We start from the raw sequence: 20,584 nt of genomic DNA on the forward strand, positions 1-20,584 counted from the left end.
TAATTTCCTTTTTTATCATATATGGAGGGAAATATAACTGTCAATCTTAATTCATATTTATTCATATTCAGGTGAATATTATACTTAAGATTTTGCTTTTTAAAGTGGCATAAGGATTATAATAGAAAATAAACTATTCTCTGTGTTTTCAAGAAGGGCACACTTATTAATTTGTTGGGAAACAACAATGCTCAATTATATGCCATTATATTTATTAGTGTTGTGCAAGCCTTGTTGTATATTAAATGTGAAAATTTGTTAAAGGCACATATTTCTATCAGTTTTATTTTAATAAGGTCATATTTTTTTTACTATATTTAGACAACCTTCATTTCTAAATGGAACACAATTATATCTAGGTCACTGGAATTTCACTCCATGCTTTTTGTTGGCTGCCATACCTTGGGGGAAAAAGATGAAGGTTAACGGCTGACTAGTTGAATTTCTTGTATATTAGTTTGTTACGTATATCAACAGTAATTCAAGGTGGCAGTTTAATTGCATCTTCATGAAGAAAAAAAGGATAAGACTGTGAAGAAGCACGAAAATCGTAAGATGACACTGTAGTCATCCACTTGAGTATCAATTACATAAGCAGCGTATGAAATGATTTATGCACGTTATTTAATACTAATGATAACTTATAACGTGTAGATATTATCACCCCAGTTAACAGATAGGAAAACTGAGAATCAGAACATTGAGTAATTTGAACAAGACCACCAGGCCAGTATGGCCGGATCCGATTTTAGACCTTGAGAAACTTCAGTCATGCTAACTGGAGGTCCTGTGGCTAAAGGCCGGGTGGTGATGGTGTGGTCTTTAAGTGATGTTTGACTCTGTGACCCCATGGACTAACCCGTCAGACTCTATGTACGGCCCACTAATAATCGCTAAAGTGTAACTCACTTTGTACTAGCGGCCGCCCCTACCCTAAGACAGGAACTGCGTAGCGGCGGTATTTAAAGCCACCATAAGCCTAGGCCCCGCCTCCCCGCCCGGCGCAGGCGTCCTTCCTTCTGCCGCCGTTCTCTGTTTCTTCGTCCCGCTCCGCCCTTGCTCGGGTGCCTTCGCAGCCGCCTTCATTCGCCTGCGACCGCGTCGCCCCGAGTGACGTCACAGGGACCGGCACCTTTCATTGGTGCATTTCAATAGTCGCGGGATACTTGAACTGCGGGAACAGCCGCAGCTCCGGCGGGCTGCTCGCTTCATTTCGGGGGCGTCCTTGTCCCTCCACGCCCGGCAGTTCTTGCCTCCGCCTTTCTCAGTCTCCTCGGTCCTGCACGGTTCCGAGCAGACGGGCAGGCTGGCTAGGGCTGCGGCGGGCGGGTACGGCTGGAGTGTTCCTCGGCTGGTGTGCGGGACTCAGTGCACGCTGCTTGGCGCCGGGCTGATCCCGCCGCGCCCCCGGGAGCAGTGATGTTGGGCAGCTCCGCGCACGGGCCTGCGGCCCGCGAGGCGGGTTCGGCGCTATCATTGCAGCAGTCGGCGTTCCAGGAGGACCAGGAGAACGTCAACCCCGAGAAGTCGGCGCCCGCCCAGCAGCCCCGGACCCGGGCTGGGCTGGCGGTACTGAGGGCCGGGAACTCGCGGGGTCCAGCGCCCCAGAGGCCTAAGACGCGACGGGTAAAGCAATGAACGATATCCTCAGGAGGGAGGGCCGAGCGGGGGTTTTGCACGGGTTTAGCCGGCAGAGGAGAGTGGCGAGAAAGCATTCCCTGGGCTTTTCGCGGGAGGCCAGGATCTGGAGTCCCTTGATCCCTGGGTTTCTAGAGTGTAGGACGCCACATTACTGCCATGAGTTACTCTTCCATACTGTTCCTGACAGCGCTGTGCTTTCATGCTGCCTCTCAGCTTTCCATTGGGAGTATTTTTCCATAGATAATGGGATCAAACCAAGCCCCACAACGTTGAGTATGGTCTTTGCCCGCCTCCGCGCCTTTCTGCTTTAAACCCCAGGCACTATTTCGACCTTCGTCTTCCCCATATGGATGGGTAAAGAAACTACCTCTACTTTGGGCGAAGGTATAAAAAGTACTTTGCTATTGGTCAATTCCGCCATCTTACTGAATTTGCTCTGTTGCTCCACCCTAGGGTGAAAAAGGAAAACCACTTGTTTTTTGCCATCTCTGTTAAATTTGGCATCTTTCGGCCTGCCACTCCAGCCATCTCTGGCCTAGTTTTGCATAATTCCATTTGGTGTGACTGACATCTTTGGTGTCACAGGAATGCCTATGACAAATTGAAGCATCTCTTCTTTCTCCAGCTACTCAAATTTCCTTGCCTGAACTTTGCCCCCAAAAGTTTTAATTTTCCTGATAGAGGGTTTGGGACTATACTCAGCAGTATAAGGGGATGAAAGTAAAATTCCACTTAATAGGCTCAAAGCATTTAATTATTTCATTGTAGGTTGCACCTCTTAAGGATCTTCCTATAAATGATGAGCATGTCACTGTTCCTCCCTGGAAAGCAAACAGTAAACAGCCTGCATTTACCATTCATGTGGACGAAGCAGAAAAAGAGATTCAAAAGAGGCCAACTGAATCTAAAGAATCAGAAAGTGAAGATGTCTTGGCTTTTAATTCAGCTGTTACTTTACCAGGACCAAGAAAGCCACTGGCACCTCTTGATTACCCAATGGATGGTAGTTTTGGTAAGTTTTAAAGAAAACTTGAATAAATGTAATTGTTAAATAGGTCGGATTAATATTTTCCTTCTAAGACATTTTACTTGAGCCTTACTACATTATGAGTTAGGCATAACAAGTGTAGAAAGGGTGTGACTTATCTCAGGCCTCACAGCTAATCTGTGACCTGGTGACCTCCAAAAAGATTCTAATCCTGTGCTCCTTCTGGTACACTGCTGCTGCTGCTGCTGCTGCTGCTAAGTCGCTTCGGTCATGTCCGACTCTGTGCGACCCCATAGACGGCAGCCCACCATGCTCCTCTGTCCCTGGGATTCTCCAGGCAAGAACACTGGAGTTGGGTTGGTACACTGCTAGTCATATCAATTTCATTAGATCCCAAAGACTTAATTGACCCTCAAAATATTTGCTTAGTTGGGAGAATATATTTCAGTTAAGACTAACTTTGTTCACACCATTTCAGAGAACGCCATCTGAGGATGCAGCTTTAAATATTGAGATAGCCAACATCCCGTCCAGCTCTAAAATTGTTTCTGTAAAACCCGTCTGAATGATTGTCTGATATCAGAAAGACAGTTGTCTTCCTGTGAGTCAGAGTAACTGCTATGGACAGCTCTGTCTACAGTTTGTGCTACTTTACCATCAGACTATGGGTTCACTGGACACCTCACTGAATTCAATATCAGTTTTAGTTGTATAAACGAGAGGTATAGCAGAGAAGTGCTTTGGAAATACAGTAATTTGTGTATTATTTAAAATTCACAGCAAATTTTAACCTCAAAGTAAACTTTGAGCTGAAATAATAATGGATGACATTCATTGCCTCCAAAGATGAATTTTACCAATCAGCCATTGATTGTACCATTAATATGTTTCAACTGCCCATGACAAATCTGATTTCCTCTTTAGCACACTTGTTAGTCCTGCTTCTAATTGTTGCCTGGATTATGCTTTGCAAATGTTAGACTTTGGGGTCTGCAAACTCTCTTATGACAAATCCTAGATATTATCTCAGACTTTGGATTTTAACCTTGTTCTAACAGAACCACTGTCTTCCTATCATGCAAGATGAATGATGGTTTAACTTAATAACCTGCTCCTCAAATTCATTTTCCCATTAATGGTCCAATGATATTTTAATTAAGATCATTCCAAAACTAAGTAGACAGAGGTACTAAGATGAGAGTTAATCTTCTATGTATTTTGTCATAAAAAGCTCTTTTAGTTGGATGAAATAAGCTCATTGGTAGTATGGGACTCCTTACAAGGACAATCATTTTTAGCTCTTAAGTGAACTTAACTGTATTTTTGAATTGTCCCAGAGTCTCCACATACTATGGAAATGTCAGTTGTACTGGAAGATGAAAAGCCAGTGAGTGTTAATGAAGTACCAGACTACCATGAGGACATTCACACATACCTTAGGGAAATGGAGGTAACTGCTCCCTGAATCTACTCTTTATACTGCTGTTTATTTACTGTGGGGAAATGAAATTAAGATGATGTTTTTAAATTTTTTAACTGCCAGTTGATTAATACTATATTTAAGTTTCTAGCATGTAGCTGGTATCTGTTAATGATAGAATATCTAACTGCAATTTTAACACTCAACAGGTTAAATGTAAGCCTAAAGTGGGTTACATGAAGAAACAGCCAGACATTACCAACAGTATGAGGGCTATCCTCGTGGACTGGTTAGTTGAAGTAGGAGAAGAATATAAACTGCAGAACGAGACCCTGCATTTGGCTGTGAACTACATTGATAGGTTTCTTTCATCCATGTCTGTGTTGAGAGGAAAACTTCAACTTGTGGGCACTGCTGCTATGCTTTTAGCCTCGTAAGTCCAACTTGGTTTGTTGGGTTAAAAGTGATTAGTATTTTTCTGTGTAGGGAAGAAATTGTGATTTAAAATACATATATTTGGCAAGTGTGATGTTCTAACATATAACACAAAGCAGGACTCACAACTACGTGAGGGGTGGTAGTGTAGATGAAACTATCAATTTAGGACATTAATTTGCCTAGATCAGTCTTTCAGGGCACTTGAACCTACAGACTGGCAAGATTTTAATACACTAGGACCAAGTTACAAAGTATGGTTCCTTCCACGGAAAAGTACCTTCTGTTAAATAAGCAAAATCTTACCTTTCCCCCATTAAGATATGAAAACTAAAATATAAAGCATTTCTTTTTCTAAGGAAATTTCCCACATTTTCAGTTACTTGACCTTGCTCCCATCTTGGGAAGTCAGTCTCTCATTTCCTTGGACTTCAGTGGAAGACATATATGGGGGCTTTTAATTAGCATTTAACCAATTTCAGCTAATAATGGTCAAGTATCAGTGGAAACAGGGAACTGGTTTCAGATTCATTCCATTGATTCTGCTTAAGGGATTTCAAGTTGGGATAAACAAGCTTGCTTTTCTAAGGACTAATTACTTCTTTCATTGTAGAAAGTTTGAAGAAATATACCCACCAGAAGTAGCAGAGTTTGTATACATTACAGATGATACATATACCAAGAAACAAGTTCTGAGGATGGAGCACCTAGTCTTGAAAGTCTTGGCTTTTGACTTAGCTGCACCAACAATAAATCAGTTTCTTACCCAGTACTTTCTGCATCAGCAGCCTGCAAACTGCAAAGTTGAAAGTTTAGCAATGGTAAGTTCCTTTCATTCTGTTGAATGAAGATTCTAAGGTCACAGTTGGGGCAAGCTGTAGTTTCATTATACAGTCTTGGTCAAGGAATATACTATTCTGGGACAGATGAGTGCTGCAGCACATGAGAGCAAGCCCATCACTCGCAAAGGATAATGTAAATTGGGAAAGCACTGGGGATATGAGAATGGAACATAAGTGGTAGCCAGAAGGGTTGTTCTAAAGGCTAGAGGAAAAATACAGGATGAGAATGAAGCAGAACAATGCAGTAGTGGATATATTTAAAGATGTGACTGAAAATTTTTATATGGTTGCTATACAGCCAGTCTTAAAAGACAAGAAAAAATTAGGTCAGAGAAGGCGGATTTGAGGTTTGAATTCCAGAGCTGTTATGATCATAGTTATTTACTTTTTCATTCCAGTTTTTGGGAGAGTTAAGTTTGATAGATGCTGACCCATATCTAAAGTATTTGCCATCAGTTATCGCTGCAGCGGCCTTTCATTTAGCACTCTACACAGTCACAGGACAAAGCTGGGTATGTATTACATCTTCACACATCTTCTTTTTGATTTTAAATGCCTGTGCCAGATAACCGTCGTAGATAATTGATGGTTATCTAAATGTACTGAACTGGAAGAGTTGTTCAACCATCTACTCTGTTTAAAGCGTCCTGTCTTAGAAAGCTTAGTTACTTTTGCACATTTGAAAGATGTGCTTAAAGAATTTGGGCAACAAGGCCTGCCACTGGCAGGGAAAACTGTAAAAACTGAAGTCAGCAAAAAGGAGCTTAAGAAAACTGGAAAATGTTCAGTTCAGTCACTCAGTCGTGTCCGACTCCTTGTGACCCTGTGGCCTGCAGCATGCCAGGCCTCCCTGTCCACCATTGGAGGTGTTAAATACTGAAGTTTAACAAAACTCAAGCTTAATGCCAACTACTAACTTGTGTTTAGTGTCTGTTACAAAAACAAAGTCCAGTGGTTTTCTCCTCCCTCCTGCAGCCTGAATCATTAGTACAGAAGACTGGATATACTCTGGAAACTCTAAAGCCTTGTCTCCTGGACCTTCACCAGACCTACCTCAGAGCACCACAGCACGCACAACAGTCAATACGAGAGAAGTACAAAAATTCAAAGTAAGAATTAACAGCAGTAGATATTACACAAGTTTGCTTTTCCAGGCTATCCTACAGTTCAGAGTTCCTTAATATTTTAACTTATTATTTAAGCAACCACTCTCTTAGCAGCCATGTGTTTTGAGCTTTCTGTCCTATATTTGAGGGAGAAGAGGGGAGAGGAACAGGGCATGCATGCATGTTTGGGGGACCAGACTGGTTTTGTAAATATTAAATCAAGTGGGCAGAAATTTGTGAGTTCCTGGTATGTGTATAATTCCATGGTCTGCTTCACCCAATGAATGTTTATTAAAAATGGATTTTTTTTTCCTACTTACAGGTATCACGGTATTTCTCTCCTCAACCCACCAGAGACACTAAATGTGTAACAGTGAAAAGACTGCCTTTGTTTTCTAAGATGTAAATCACTCAAAGTATATGGTGTATAGATTTTATCTTAGGTTTTAATTTTACAATCATTTCTGAATACAGAAGTTTATGGTCCAGTACAAATTATGGTATCTATTACTTTTTAAATGGTTTTAATTTGTATATCTTTTGTAAATGTAACTATCTTAGATATTTGGCTAATTTTAAGTGGTTTCTGTTAAAGTATTAATGATGTCAGCTGTCAGGATAATAATTAATAAATTGATTTGGAAAATTTGGTTTGTAAGTCAAATTTAATTTGAAGTAAAAATTTGACTTCAGGATTTCACTCAGAAAAATTCATCAGGACTGGGAAGGCGTCTCCTTCCGACACACAGGTGCTGACATTCACTTCCTTAAGAAACTGGGCCAGCTGTGACTTGGGAATAATCTGAGACTGTCAGGCCGGTGTACACACTTCTTCATTCGTCAACTTTTAGTACACTTGACCTACCAAAATGACAGCTATTTAAAACCTGTAGAGTTCTCCAGACATTTATTTTAAAGCATAATGTAAAAAACTGTATAAAGAAGTAGATTTTATGATGGATTTGTGAATAAAATACTCAAGATTGTTAGCACTGAATAAATACCTTTTTAATAGTTATATACACAAATATACAACTTTGTGAACTTTAATTGGCCGCTCTCTTCTTTTTTCTTTTCTTCACTGGCTTTTTACTTGGTGCTTTTACTTGTGTTGCACTGATGGTCTGTGTTCTGTGAACAAAGTAAATTAACGTTTCAACAGTATTAGTACTATGAGCTGATTCCACAAATGGTTTTTACCAACCTTACTTCCTATACTGCCCCCTACTTTGGTGATCCAAACTACTTATTCCAGTAGGCTGGATATTTACCAACTGTGGCAGAAGAATACTGTAACCTTGAAAGGCACCCATGCAGATGTATAGAGAAACCATAGAAGATTGGATTACTAATGAAAAAGGTGTCTGTTGAGAGGGTAAGATGACAATAAACCAGAGAGCAAGCCTCTAAAGAGTCCTGAGTATACATTTGAAATAAATGAGAAATTTGTTACCTTATTTTCTTTGGATTCTTATCTGGTTCTAAAATGATCATTTCTTCTTCTTCACTGTCTGAGAGCACTATAGGGGCATCTTTAAGAAAATGTTAGAGGAATTAGATTTCAGATAGAAGAGGCCCAGTCATTTTGGCTGGAGGCTTACAGATCTGTTTGGTTCTTCTCTTCCCTGAGTTTATTCATTGGAGCTCTGAAAAACCATGTGTGCTGCTATCACAGAAAAGTTAGGGGGGTAAATCTATATATTTTGTAGATACAGTGCATCTTTAATAGAACTAATCTGGAAACAAGTCAATATGCCAACTCAATTCCTTGTGCTTTTTAAAAGATTTTTGCCAAACTCCTCCAGAAACTGTGTCAATTTAAATTCCAAAAAACAGTATATGAAGAATCCATTTCCTACAAATCCATTTCCGATCCACTAAGAGTTTTCCATTTCTTCCTTTGTTAGTATGTGTGTGCTAAGTTGTGTCACTTGTGTCCAACTCTTTGCGACCCTGACGGACTTATAGGCTCCTCTGCCCCTGGGATTCTCCAAGCAAAAAAACTGGAGTGGGTTGCCACTTCCTCCTCCAGGGGATCTTCCCCACCCAGGGATCGAATCCGTGTCTCTTAGGTCTCCTGCATTGGCAGGTGGGCCACCTATATATATAAAGGCATATATAGTTTTAAAAAAAAAAGTATCAAGCTGAGTAAGGGTCCCAATCAATGGGGAATTTTTTTTTTTGCCTTACAAAAAAAACCCCAGTAGGTTCTTAAGGTAGGCAGGTATGTGCAACTATTTTCTCAGCCAGATTTAGTAACTGTCCTTTAGGTCTCTACCAACCTACTTTATGTCTACATAAATAATTCATGATAGAATTTGGCTTTCCTTAAAATATCCACAGGTGAGAACCATTTCTATAGTTCTGTTGCTTTCAGGATGCCAGGAACATCTGGGACTACCACTGTTCATGCACATTTAGAATGTTGTGGGTTCTCATACAGCTCTGTTATGGTAGCCCCATGTGGCTACTTAATTATATCAATTAAAATTCAGTATTCAGTTACACAAGCCACATTTCACTGCTCAACAGCACTGGCCTAGAGGCTACTATGCTGGACAGTGTAGACAGAACATTTGTAACACTGCAGAAAGTTGTATGGACAGCACTATTCTAATACATGTATGACACTTCCTTTTTATATTTGAGGCTTCCCAGCTGACTCAGTGGTAAAGAACCCGCCTGCCAATGCAGGAGACGGGGGTTTGATCCCTGGGATGGGAAGACTGCCTGGAAGAGGAAATGGCAACCTGCTCCAGTATTCTTGCCTGGGAAATCCCACAGACAGAGCCTGGCGGGCTACACTCAGTGGGGTCGTTAAGAGTCAGAGGCAACTTGGTGACTGAGCATGCACTAAAAACTATACAAAGAAAAAACAGCGTGCACGAATGAGGTTTAAGAAACTTATCCTTTTACAACTGCCCTGGATATATAATCAAAAGAAAAAGAAACCTTTTATGCCACTCTCCTCATATATCAAAGAATACCACTGTTCTACAAAGTATATTCTTAGAAAAGAACTAGGAGTTAACATTGCAGTTAGCCTCAGCAGTTGAAATTTAAATCAACATTTAGTCCCTCTAAATAAGTAACTGCTAATATAGAAATAAAACTTCTAAGATATATATGTGTATATATATATACACATTACATACAGCCATAAAGTATCACATACCTTGGCTTCCAATATGAGAGACTTCTACTCCTGTGTCCATTTTCATACCATCAAGAATGATAGCTTCATCATTGCCACCTTCATCCTCATCTTCCTTCTCAGAGTCTTCAAGATGACCCCAGGAGTTTTCTATTCCCTCTCCAATTTGGGCGGTCCCAGGAGTCCACAGCACAGGTTTAGAAACACTTGGCAAGTTAAGAAAACTGAATAACAAATATACTGCTATTTGATGCAGTGTTGAAAACAATTAGAATATAAGTTCTCTTCTGTTAAGTCTGAAGTTCACCTCAAATTATTAGAAAAAAATTATTAATGGCTATACTATGGATGGCTGAACAATGAAGAAAAAATATAATTCAGGTTAAGATTTTATGGACAGAATGGGTGACAAATATCAAGACACACACTGGCTTGGAACATTTCAGTTGTAGTAATAAATTTGGTGAATGAATCAACTTTAAGAACAATGCAATGATGTATATATAGGGTTTGATTATGTCACTGAGATTCAAGAATTTTTCCAAAGGAAAATAAAACACTGAAAGTTGTTAAAATATAAAATTTTCTGATTTCTGAGAAGTTGAAGAGAAGGTAGATGTTACACCATCAATTTACCTCATCACTCTTGTCTTGTAAATGTTTTTTTCTAATAGTGTTTTCAGAAAACAAATTTCAGTATGCACGTACTTCACACAGCCCTAATCATGCCACAAGTATTATAAATCTTATTTTTACTGGAAAAAAAAAAAATCACCCAGTAAAGATACACTTCTGAAGGAGGTTCAGCTTCAGAAATGATTTCTTCTGCTTTCTCTTCTACATCGGAGGTATCAATAGGGGCCTTTTCCATTTTAAATGCTGTAATCCTTTGATTTGCCATAGATTCTGCAAAGCCAAACTTTCCACCTTCTTTCCTATGTGGATTTTTTTAGGGAGTGGGGAGGGAAAGAGAGAATGAGATGGAAGAGAAGACAGGAAGGAAAAAAAAGTTAACTATTTTATCCTTATGACAGATGAGAGACACTGGATGAGAAATCATTTGACTAACTTAATCTAACCCATTTATTTGGCCTATCAAGAGAGATAATAGAAAGCTACTATAATTAACCATTTATTAAACCACATGCCAAGCATGTGCTTGAGGTATATTATTCTCCAAACCTCAAACCAGCCCCACCCGGTAGGCAGTAAGCTCCCAGACCACAGCAGACACTGAAGTGCCAAGACAAACTATCACTTAACATCACAGAATAAGAAGAGATGGGGATCAACCCTAGCTTGTGTTCTGTTAGTATAAGTTACCAGATTCTCTTTTTCCTAAGAAAATGTTATTAAAAAAAAAAAAAAAGAAAAGCATTGTGTGGCTTTTCAGTAGATTATGCTTAAACGAAATCCAATACAATAAACAGTTTGATCAACTTTCAAAAACATTAAGTACTATATTCAACTGAGACTATTAGATAAGGAAAGATTTGAATGTAAAAACTGTATGGTTATGCTTGTGCAAGAAAAGTCATTAACAGAAAAATTTATAACAAGACCATTTAATTCTAAAAAAAAATAAACTTACCTAACTTTCTGGTCGTTCTCCAAAGCTTTCTGTATTAGCTCTGTAATTTCCACTACTTTCACACCAGCTATTTTACTACATCTCAAAACCTATTTATAAAAGTGAATACTATTATTTATAGACAACAAATCGAAGAGTTTTCTTTAGCAAAACTAAAAACATAAGATTAGTTTTACCTTTGCAATTTAAGCCTTACTTTTTTTTCAAATTAGAAAATAATACAATATAAAAACACAAATTAAGGCAAGATGTAAGAGACTTTTAATTAAGGGAAGTGACCCAAAAACTTTTCTATGACAATGTAAGATACCACTGAAAAGGCCACACATACACTCACTTCCTTTCTGTGAGTGATCCCTATCTCTGCTCAAGACAGAGCTGCAAAGTGTCCCATCAGAAGCTTTCATAAAGCAGATTCCCAGGCCTCAGGGACCAGTAGATCAGAATCTCTGGAAATAACATTTACTGTATACTTAATTTATGCTACACAGTTCAAAGTATCCATATTGATCCTTACGTTCTCCTAACAAGAAGGTGCTGACAGTAAGATTACTTCCTGTTTTACAGATAAAGAGACTGAAGCACAAAAAGATGAATTAATCTGCCGAAGGTCAGTTAGTGTAAAGGCAGAGCTGGAATTCCAACCAAGTAGCCTTGTGCTCCTAACCAGCTGCACCATGTGCTACGTGGCAATCTATTTTCTAAAAGCCCCCACATGAACCTTATATGCAGCTGGATTTGAGAATTTCTGCCCACTCTACCCAAATCTCAAAAGTAAAATTTATACCTAAATCTACTTTACGACACTTAAAAAAACACAGGGATATAAACCCCATTCCTCACTGGGAAGAAGAGTATTCCTCTATGTAGAGGGGCTTAGACTGGGGAGCGCCACACACAGGGGAGGAAGGGAGGAAGGACCCCTTGTAGCATAAGGACAACAGAGCATAAGGACAGTCATGAAACCAGAGTCTAACAGAGCCTAGGATCAATCACGGAAAGTACCTGTTGGATTTTAGGCAAAAAATCAAGAAAATGCTTCTAAAAACATGAGACCTATTCTTAATGGAACATCAATCAAAATACTGACTTGATCTTTTAGCAGCATTATCCCACCACTGGACTGGATGGTACAAATCTCTCGATGCTTATTCATGGCAATCACCAGCAAGCCATCCATTACACGTTCTTCTCGTTCACTGGGATCCACCAATAAATATGTTCTGAAATGAATGTTAAGTTTACCTGAACAAATGTGACACTGCGTGCTTGTCAATTTTCTTAAATTGGATAATTGCTTTACAATACTGTGTTGGTTTCTACCATTTATCAACCATCTATCAGCCATAGGTATGCCTATGTCCCCTCCCTCCCACCTCCCAGCCCATCCCACCCCTCTAGATTGTCAGAGCGCCAGATCTGAGCTCCCTGCGTCATACAGGGAGTGTCCACTGGCTGTCTAATTTTACGTATGGTTATGTTTCAAAGCCACTCTCAATTTGTTCCCTCCTCCTTCCCTGCGTCCACAAGTCTGTTGTCTGTGTCTGCATCTCCATTACTCCACTGCAAATAGGTTCATCAGTACCATCTTTCTAGATTCCATATGTATGTGTTAATATATGATATTTGCCATTCTCTGACTTAGTTCACCCTGTATAATAGGCTCTAGGTTCATCCACCTCATTAGAACTGAGTTAAATGTTTTTTCCTTTTTATGACTGAGTAATATTCCATTCTGTATATGTACCACAGCCTCTTTATCCATTCATCTGTCAATAATCATCCAGGTTGCTTCCATGTCCCGGCTATTGGAAATAGTGCTGTGATGACACTGGAGCACATAATGTCTTTTTCAATTATAGTTTTCTCAGGGTATACATATATAAATAAATAAATATATATATATGCCCAGTAGTGGGATTGCTGGGTTATGTGGTGGTTTTATTCCTCATTTTTTAAGGAAATTCCATACTACAGTAGTTGTATCAATTTGCATTCCCACCAACAGTGCAAAAGGGTTCCCTTTTCTCCATACCTTTTCCAGCACTTATTGTCTTTAGATTTTTTCATGATGGCCATTCTGACTGGTGTGAGGTGATACCTCATTGTAGTTTTGATTTTCATTTCTCTGGTAATGAGTGATGTTGAGCATCTTTTCATGGGTTTATACACTATGTGTATAGTCATGGGCAATGTTGAGCATCTTTTTTTATGTGTTTATATGCCATGTGTATGTCTTGCTTGGAGAAACATCTGTTTACATTTTCTGCCAATGTTTTGATTGTTGTTGGTTTTCTGGTATTGAGCTGAATGCTGCTGCTGCTGCTAAGTCACTTCAGTCATGTCCAACTCTGTGCAACCCCATAGATGGCAGCCCACCAGGCTGCCTGGGCGTCCCTGGGATTCTCCAGGCAAGAACAGTGGAGTGGGTTGCCATTTCCTTCTCCAATGCATGAAAGTGAAAAGTGAAAGTGAAGTCACTCAGTTGTGTCCGACTCTTCACAACCCCAAGGACTGCAGCCCACCAGGCTCCTCCGTCCATCGGATTTTCCAGGCAAGAGTCCTCGAGTGGGGTGCCACTGCCTTCTCCATTGAGCTGAATGAGCTGCTTGTATATTCTGGAAATTAATCATTTGTCGGGTTTGCTACTATTTCTCCCATTGTGTGTCAGTTTTAAGATAATGGATATTTTAAAAAGATTTGTTATTGTTCAGCCAAGTCATGTCTGACATGAGCTGTAGCCCGCCCAGCTCCTCTGTTCATGGGATTTCCCAGGCAAGGATACTGGAATGGGTTACCATTTCCTACTCCAGGGAAATCTTCTCAACCCAGGTACTGAACCCACATCTCCTGCACTGCAGGCACCTTCTTTAACACTGATCCACTCCGCCTATCAATGCAGGAGGCATGGGTTCAATCCCTGGGTCAGGAAGAATTAGGAAGATCCCCTGGAGAAGGAAATGGCAACTCACTTCAGTATCTGTGCCTGAAAAATCCCATGGACAGAGAAGTATCAATCTAGTCACATCATTTTTAAAAGACAGCACTATAATAACATCAAGAGAGTGTATGTAGGTCTGAGCCTATGAATTTGAGTCACTTCAATGTAAAGAGACAACAGAATTATTAAAACATTAATTTGGTTAATTTTAAAGCTTCCCTAATATTCTGTACTTTGAAATTCTTTCAGATTCTGCTTATGGCTCATTAAAAAAATGCAAAATATCTAAGGAATAATTTTTAAGATACTGATTACATATTAAAATAATATTTTAGATATACTAAGTAAAATAAACTATATCAAAATTAATTTTACCTGTTTCTTTTTACCCTTTTAATGTGGCTACTAAAACTACATATATGGCTTATGTAGTAACTCTACTGCACAGTGCTATTTCCCTCTAATAAAATTCAGTGACTGAAAGATGAAAGCTTTTCTCCGATTCTCAGTTATAAAATTGCTAAAATATTTATACCTTTGTTTCTAAAGAGACTTAAGGCTCAGGTTTTCACTTAAAGGCACATAAACACCATTTAAAGGACCTAAGATTTCAGGTTTTCTGTTGTAGAAGGAGTTAGCAGTGAGTTGTGAAGAAACTCCTGGAGAGCTAAAGGAACCTAGATTTTTACCCATCTGTGAACCATTCCCCCTTGTGACCTGCTCTTATCCTATAACTATTCCATCTATTATGCTCCTCAAATATACTCCAAAGTCTTCTTCCATGAACCCACAGTCTCATCCATGCTCCAATTAGAGCCGAATATCTGTATCTAAGGAAGATACACTAACATGTTGTGGTAAACTCATAAATTTCTAAGTAATCCATGAAAAGAAAAATGTCAAGTCTCTTTGTTAGAGGAGAGTTTATCACTTCTATTGAGGAAATTCTCAGTACTGAGCGTTTGTCAACTAATGCTCTTAAAAAGAAAGAAAAGAACTATAAAGTACTTTAGTATTAAAGAAAGGATTTGTTCATTTGCCTATGGCATATTTGAGTGGAACAAAAAATTTCTAGCTTCATTAATAATTTTGGCCATGATGAGGATGAGACTTACCCTTGCTGGAAGAAGGCAAAACTGACACAAATGGGCATGTGATGGATGCTCAATGGTACAGGATCACGTTCTTCCAGTGTATACTGTTTGAAAATAAGTTTCAATAATTACAGTCCCTAAGTTATAAACATATAAAAAATCACTTTGTATATCAAATATTAAGGTAAAAGATGAAATCCCTTTAATCCTGAGTACCTAAATAACTTCTTTTGCAATTACCTGTTTGACTTTGCCATTCACCTTTCTTATAACTTTATGTATTTGTCAAAAAGGTTTACTGAGGTATAATTTATATACCATAAAGTCCACTAATTGTTAATAATCCACTTTCTAGTAAATATATCAGTTCAGTTCAATTCAGTTGCTCAGTTGTGTCCAACTCTTTGTGACCCCATGGACTGCAGCACGCCAGGACTCCCTGTCCATCACCAACTTGAGGAGTTTACCCAAACTCATGTCCATTGAGTCGGTGATGCGATCCAGCCATCTCATCCTCTCTCGTCCCCTTCTCCTCCCACCTTCAATCTTTCCCAGCGTCAGGGTCTTTTCCAGTGAGTCAGTTCTACATATCAGGTGGCCAAAGTATTGGAGCTTCAACTTCAACATCATAGTTGTGTAATTATCACCACAATCCAGTTTTTTTTCAAACATTCTCATTACTCACCTCAAATCTCTTTAGCATGTCTGAAGTTGATCACCCTCACTCCCAGGTCAAAGCAACCACTGATTTGTCTCTAGAAATCTGCCTTTTCTGGGCATTTTATGTAAGTGGAATCAATTTTCCATCTCCTGCATCTGCCTCCTTTCAACTGAGCCTGTTTCATCCACCTTAAAGTATACATGACATCAGCAGCTTGGTCCTTTTTGCTGTGAAATAATATTCCACTGTGTAGATATACTACACTTTGCTTTCCCATTCACTAGTTGATGAACATTTGGATAGTTTCCAGTTTTTGGCTATAGCAAACAATGCTGCTATGAACATTCATATAGAAGTCTTTGAGTGAATGTATACTTTCATTCTCTTGGAGTACACTCATAGGGATAGAATTGGTGGGCTGTATTAAGCTTACACTTAAGAAACTGCCAAACTCTTCCAACATGGCTGTACCACTTTACCACCATCAATATTGAGTATTGAGTATCTTTTTTGATGAATAATTAATTTACTTAGTTTGGGCTATGCTGGGTCTTTGTTGCTGCGTGGGCTTTTCAGGGCTTACTCTCTGGTTGTGTGGGCTGCTCGCTGTGGTGGCTTCTCGTGTTGCAGAGCACAGGCTCTAGGCGAGTAAGCATCAGTAGCTGCAGCGCGTGGGCTCAGCAGTTGCAGCTTATTGGCCCCAGAGTGCTGGCTCAGTGTCTGCGGCTCAGGGGCTGAGGAGCTCCGTGGCCAGTGAGCTCTTCCTGGATCAGGGATTGAACCTGTGTCTCCTGCACTGGCAGGTAGATTCTTCAGCCACCGGGCAAGTCCTGTACAGTATTTTTTAATAAGTGTCTTTTTTGCCTACTAATCATACTATACTTTCTTATTTCCTTATACCAACTCCCTTCTCTAAAGGAACATCTCCATTGTTAACAAAACTTTGTCTACATCTCTGTCTTTCAAGAGTCTGCTGCTGCTACTAAGTCACTTCAGTTGTGTCCGACTCTGTGCGACCCCACAGACGGCAGCCCACCAGGCTCCCCCATCCCTGGGATTCTGCAAGCAAGAACACTGGAGTGGGTTGCCATTTCCTTCTCCAATGCATGAAAGTGAAAAGTGAAAGAGTCTGTTCCAACTTAATTCCTAAAAATAGCATCATGAATGACAGCTTAGAGAATCTGGGCATCTGATGTTTCCTTTTGTAAATTCAAAAATCAAACTATCACCACTGTGCACTTCCACTATCCTAGCACATAATTTATATAAATTGAAATTGAGATACTCTGTACACACAAAAAAGGACAATGGAAATAGTCTAAGTCCATGGTTTTCAAAATGTGATCCTTATACCACCACTATCAGTATCACCTGGGAATGCTGTTAGAAGTACAAAGTCATACATCCTATCCCCATCCTACTCTGAGGATGGACACTAGCAATATGTTTTAACAATCTTTCCAGGAGTTTCTGATGGCTTTTGCCACAGAATAAGAATAAGACAAAGCATCTCCCTGTGAAAATACTGAAAACTGTATATTTCTCACACACCCCCTAAGCAAAAGCCAACCACTTTATCTAATGCTCAGTCCAATCTAGTTCTATTCTAAAATATCAAGATAGCCTGTACTTCTGTCGACAAAACTTCTGTATAGGAGATTTAAGAGATTTCAAGGGCAACTATGAGCACATGTAGTTTTTGCCTTGTGAACAAATTTTAGAACATATCTAACTGCCATTTACAACAAAACTTCATTTAAAACAAGTTGTCCTGCACGTCATTCATTCTTAAGAAGGAGCCTGGCTCACATCACGGGAGCTTACCAATGTTACTTCATCTCCTTGGACAGAGACATCAGGCCTTCGGAAGTGACATAAGGCTACAATTGCAGCAATGCTGGCAGCATCGATAATATTTCCATCATGATTTAATAAATGTAGGTCCACGCGTATTTGCCAAACCTAAATGTGAATTTAAAACAAAAATAAATCCTAACTGGTCACAAGCACGCTTTATTTGTAAGGAAAGATAACACTGTGCAAATTTTTCTCTTGCTGTTAAAACATGCCTTTATTCCTTCCAATGTACCAGTAAAAACATATTTAGAAAAATATTAATCCAGACCAACACCTGAAATACCAATAGTTTACCTTTCTATGAGTCATTTGACAACAGTAAAATATATACTCCAACTGAACAGAACCACTGTTATGTTTAGTACTAAGATTTCCCTAACTTCCAAGACTAATGTATTTTTATTGTCTCCGAACTTAAAAAACTCAAACACTTAGGTTCCTGGACAATACTTATGATAACCTTACAAGTAAAGGAAGTATAATATTCAAGTATGTGATGTGGAAAGATTAAAGTGACTTCTCTGAAGCCAAAAAGATGGTTAAAATACCCTCATCAAGAATAAAGTTTTAATATTATGAAGCAGCACAATATGTTGACAGTAATATTTCCAATGTCAGACTACCAGTGACTCACTATGAGGCCCTGGGTAGGTCAATGAACTTATCCAAATGAAGGATTTAATCAGTTCTTTAGTTCTTCATCCATAAAAAAGGAGAATATTACCTGCTTCCATCAACTCACTTATAACATAAGAAAGAGACATGAGAATATGTAAAAACCACAAGTTCTTTGAATAAAGAATTTGTATGCAAATCTAAGCTACTATTTTCACCAATGTTTTTTGTCCCTCCAAAGAGAGATTCTATAGGAAGATCTATAGACAGCACTCCGTAACATCTGAAGTGAACCAGAATAAAACTGAATTAACTGAAGCTCTGGGAATGAAAGTATAGGTAGAGAGATCCACAAATCAACAGCACTTATCCCGAGATTAAGAATTCTGGGTATACTGCCCACCTTTTCACCAGCAACAACACAGAGAGATTCAGTGTCTATACACTTCGAATTTCTTAGACATCTTTCCAAGAGGCGATTCAACTTCACCAAGAGATCTGACTGCCTGTGAAAATAGGAATGGGCTAATGTCAAGAAATGTAACACCAGGCATTAAAACAATAGCTCATCCCTGTTACGCTTTCCTCTGGTTAAAGCAGTTTTTTTAAAAAAAAGATTTAAATACCTGCCAGGTTCAAAAGCTGGGGCAGCCATCTGCGAGAGTTCAAGGTTAAAAAAAAGAATACCTTCTGTTGCCCTATTGAGTTTTGGAGAAACAAGTTCACAGGAAACCTGTCCAAGAACTCTGCAAAAATAAAGTGCAAATCTGTTAACTAAATGTTCAGTATGATATATCCCTATGGTTGAAGTTACACACAAAGTGCAGTAGTAGAATATATACAGAAATAAAACATATATTGGTATGCACCAAAACATTTATTACAATATTTACTATTCCACAGATTTTTAAGCATCAATGACCATTACTCCTCTTTTCACAAATATTTAGTGATACAATCGGACATGCAACCTTGAGACATCTTAAGTTTTCATATGGCATAGTTCACCAACATTATCTGACCAATATCTCCACAACTTCCAAATGAACATTAAAAATCAAATTCTCACATCACTCAGGAAAAGAAGGAAAGCAGGCCTTTCTCAATGACAACAAATGTCTAAGGAACAAATTCAGTGCAATCACTGCTGGCTGCATATATGATTCACAGAGATCAGAAACAACTATGTGTGGCTCGTGTTGACAGAAAATATATTTATGATTAAAAATATAAAGTGTAGTTATAAAACTAAAGTCCTACATTAAAGAAAATATACTTATTTGGGGAAGCTAAACAAAGTACTGTTCAGACTTCTTATGCTTTGTAAACTGAGCCAATAAAGTTCTTTCAAATTTCTATTGAGCTTATACCTAATTTGAATTGTTACCTTGTTTTCCCAAGCTCCACAATGCAGCACCCATAATCTGTTCCAAATGAAATCTTGATGTTCCTATAATCATAGGTTTGTCTGCCATCCAGCCGCTGTAAGCAGAACATTCATTCGTTTATTCCTAATACAAATATCTATCACTCTTTGCTAGGCAGGCCCCGGGCCCAACTTAGAGGTAAGTGTGATACTAACTACTCCACATGGGAGAGTGGAAACTAGGTGCCCGGGTACTGACAGTCGCTGGCATGACCCGAGCCTTGAAAAGACCCCACCTGAGCCAAATAAATACTGGGGGCTTGGGGAAGCACTGGCGGCTACTGCTGGGGCTCCCCGGGCCTACGAGAGCTAAGTCCAAGCATCCAGGCCGGAAGGCTGCGAGCCGCCTGCAACCCAACCGCTGACGCAGCGCTAATTCCCAGTTTACCTTCTTCTCTTCAATGGCGCGGAGTAGAAAGCGGCGCTCGCAGTTTGACAGTGGCGTTTCCTTCATACTGTCAAATCAGGAGACCAACAAGTACTGGAATTCGCAGGGAAAACAGAACTCGAACCTCTTCACGCGCGCCCAGCTCGCACCGCGGCGCAGAGGATTGACGTCATCAAAGCGCGGTGGCTGAAGCTGAGAAAGCAGAGGCTAGCGGGGCGTCGTTAGTGCGCAAGCTCAAAGCAAAGTTACGCCTTCCTGACTGAACTCGCCCTGCTGTGAAGCAAAAGGAGGCAAAACTCAGAGAAAACCGGAAAGATCTGTTTCTTTTATTACAAAGTAAGCAGAATAGGCGGAGAAGGCAATGGCAACCCACTCCAGTACCCTTGCCTGGAAAATCCCATGGACGGAGGAGCCTGGTAGGCTGC

The 20,584-nt window shown here is 39.5% G+C and overlaps 2 protein-coding genes across 2 annotated transcripts; one reads left to right on the plus strand and one right to left on the minus strand.

Moving 5' to 3' along the window:
* The first annotated feature begins 1,192 nt into the window (after positions 1-1,192).
* On the plus strand, positions 1,193-7,645 carry CCNA2 (cyclin A2). The gene is made up of 8 exons (XM_068975001.1): positions 1,193-1,626; positions 2,410-2,653; positions 3,967-4,079; positions 4,259-4,482; positions 5,098-5,305; positions 5,725-5,838; positions 6,302-6,435; positions 6,755-7,645. Exons 1-8 carry the CDS (start codon positions 1,420-1,422, stop codon positions 6,801-6,803), a joined length of 1,293 nt encoding a protein of 430 aa, XP_068831102.1. The 5' UTR covers positions 1,193-1,419; the 3' UTR covers positions 6,804-7,645.
* On the minus strand, positions 7,446-20,290 carry EXOSC9 (exosome component 9). Its single transcript, XM_068975000.1, has 12 exons — positions 20,160-20,290; positions 19,733-19,827; positions 18,972-19,091; positions 18,749-18,851; positions 17,698-17,835; positions 15,234-15,316; positions 12,268-12,400; positions 11,178-11,266; positions 10,375-10,521; positions 9,608-9,792; positions 7,886-7,964; positions 7,446-7,563 (listed from the first exon to the last, which is right to left on the minus strand). Exons 1-12 carry the CDS (start codon positions 20,223-20,225, stop codon positions 7,479-7,481), a joined length of 1,323 nt encoding a protein of 440 aa, XP_068831101.1. The 5' UTR covers positions 20,226-20,290; the 3' UTR covers positions 7,446-7,478.
* Positions 20,291-20,584: the final 294 nt, after the last annotated feature.

This window comes from Capricornis sumatraensis, chromosome 7 (assembly GCF_032405125.1).
Source record: "Capricornis sumatraensis isolate serow.1 chromosome 7, serow.2, whole genome shotgun sequence".
NCBI classification, from domain to species: Eukaryota; Metazoa; Chordata; class Mammalia; order Artiodactyla; family Bovidae; genus Capricornis; species Capricornis sumatraensis.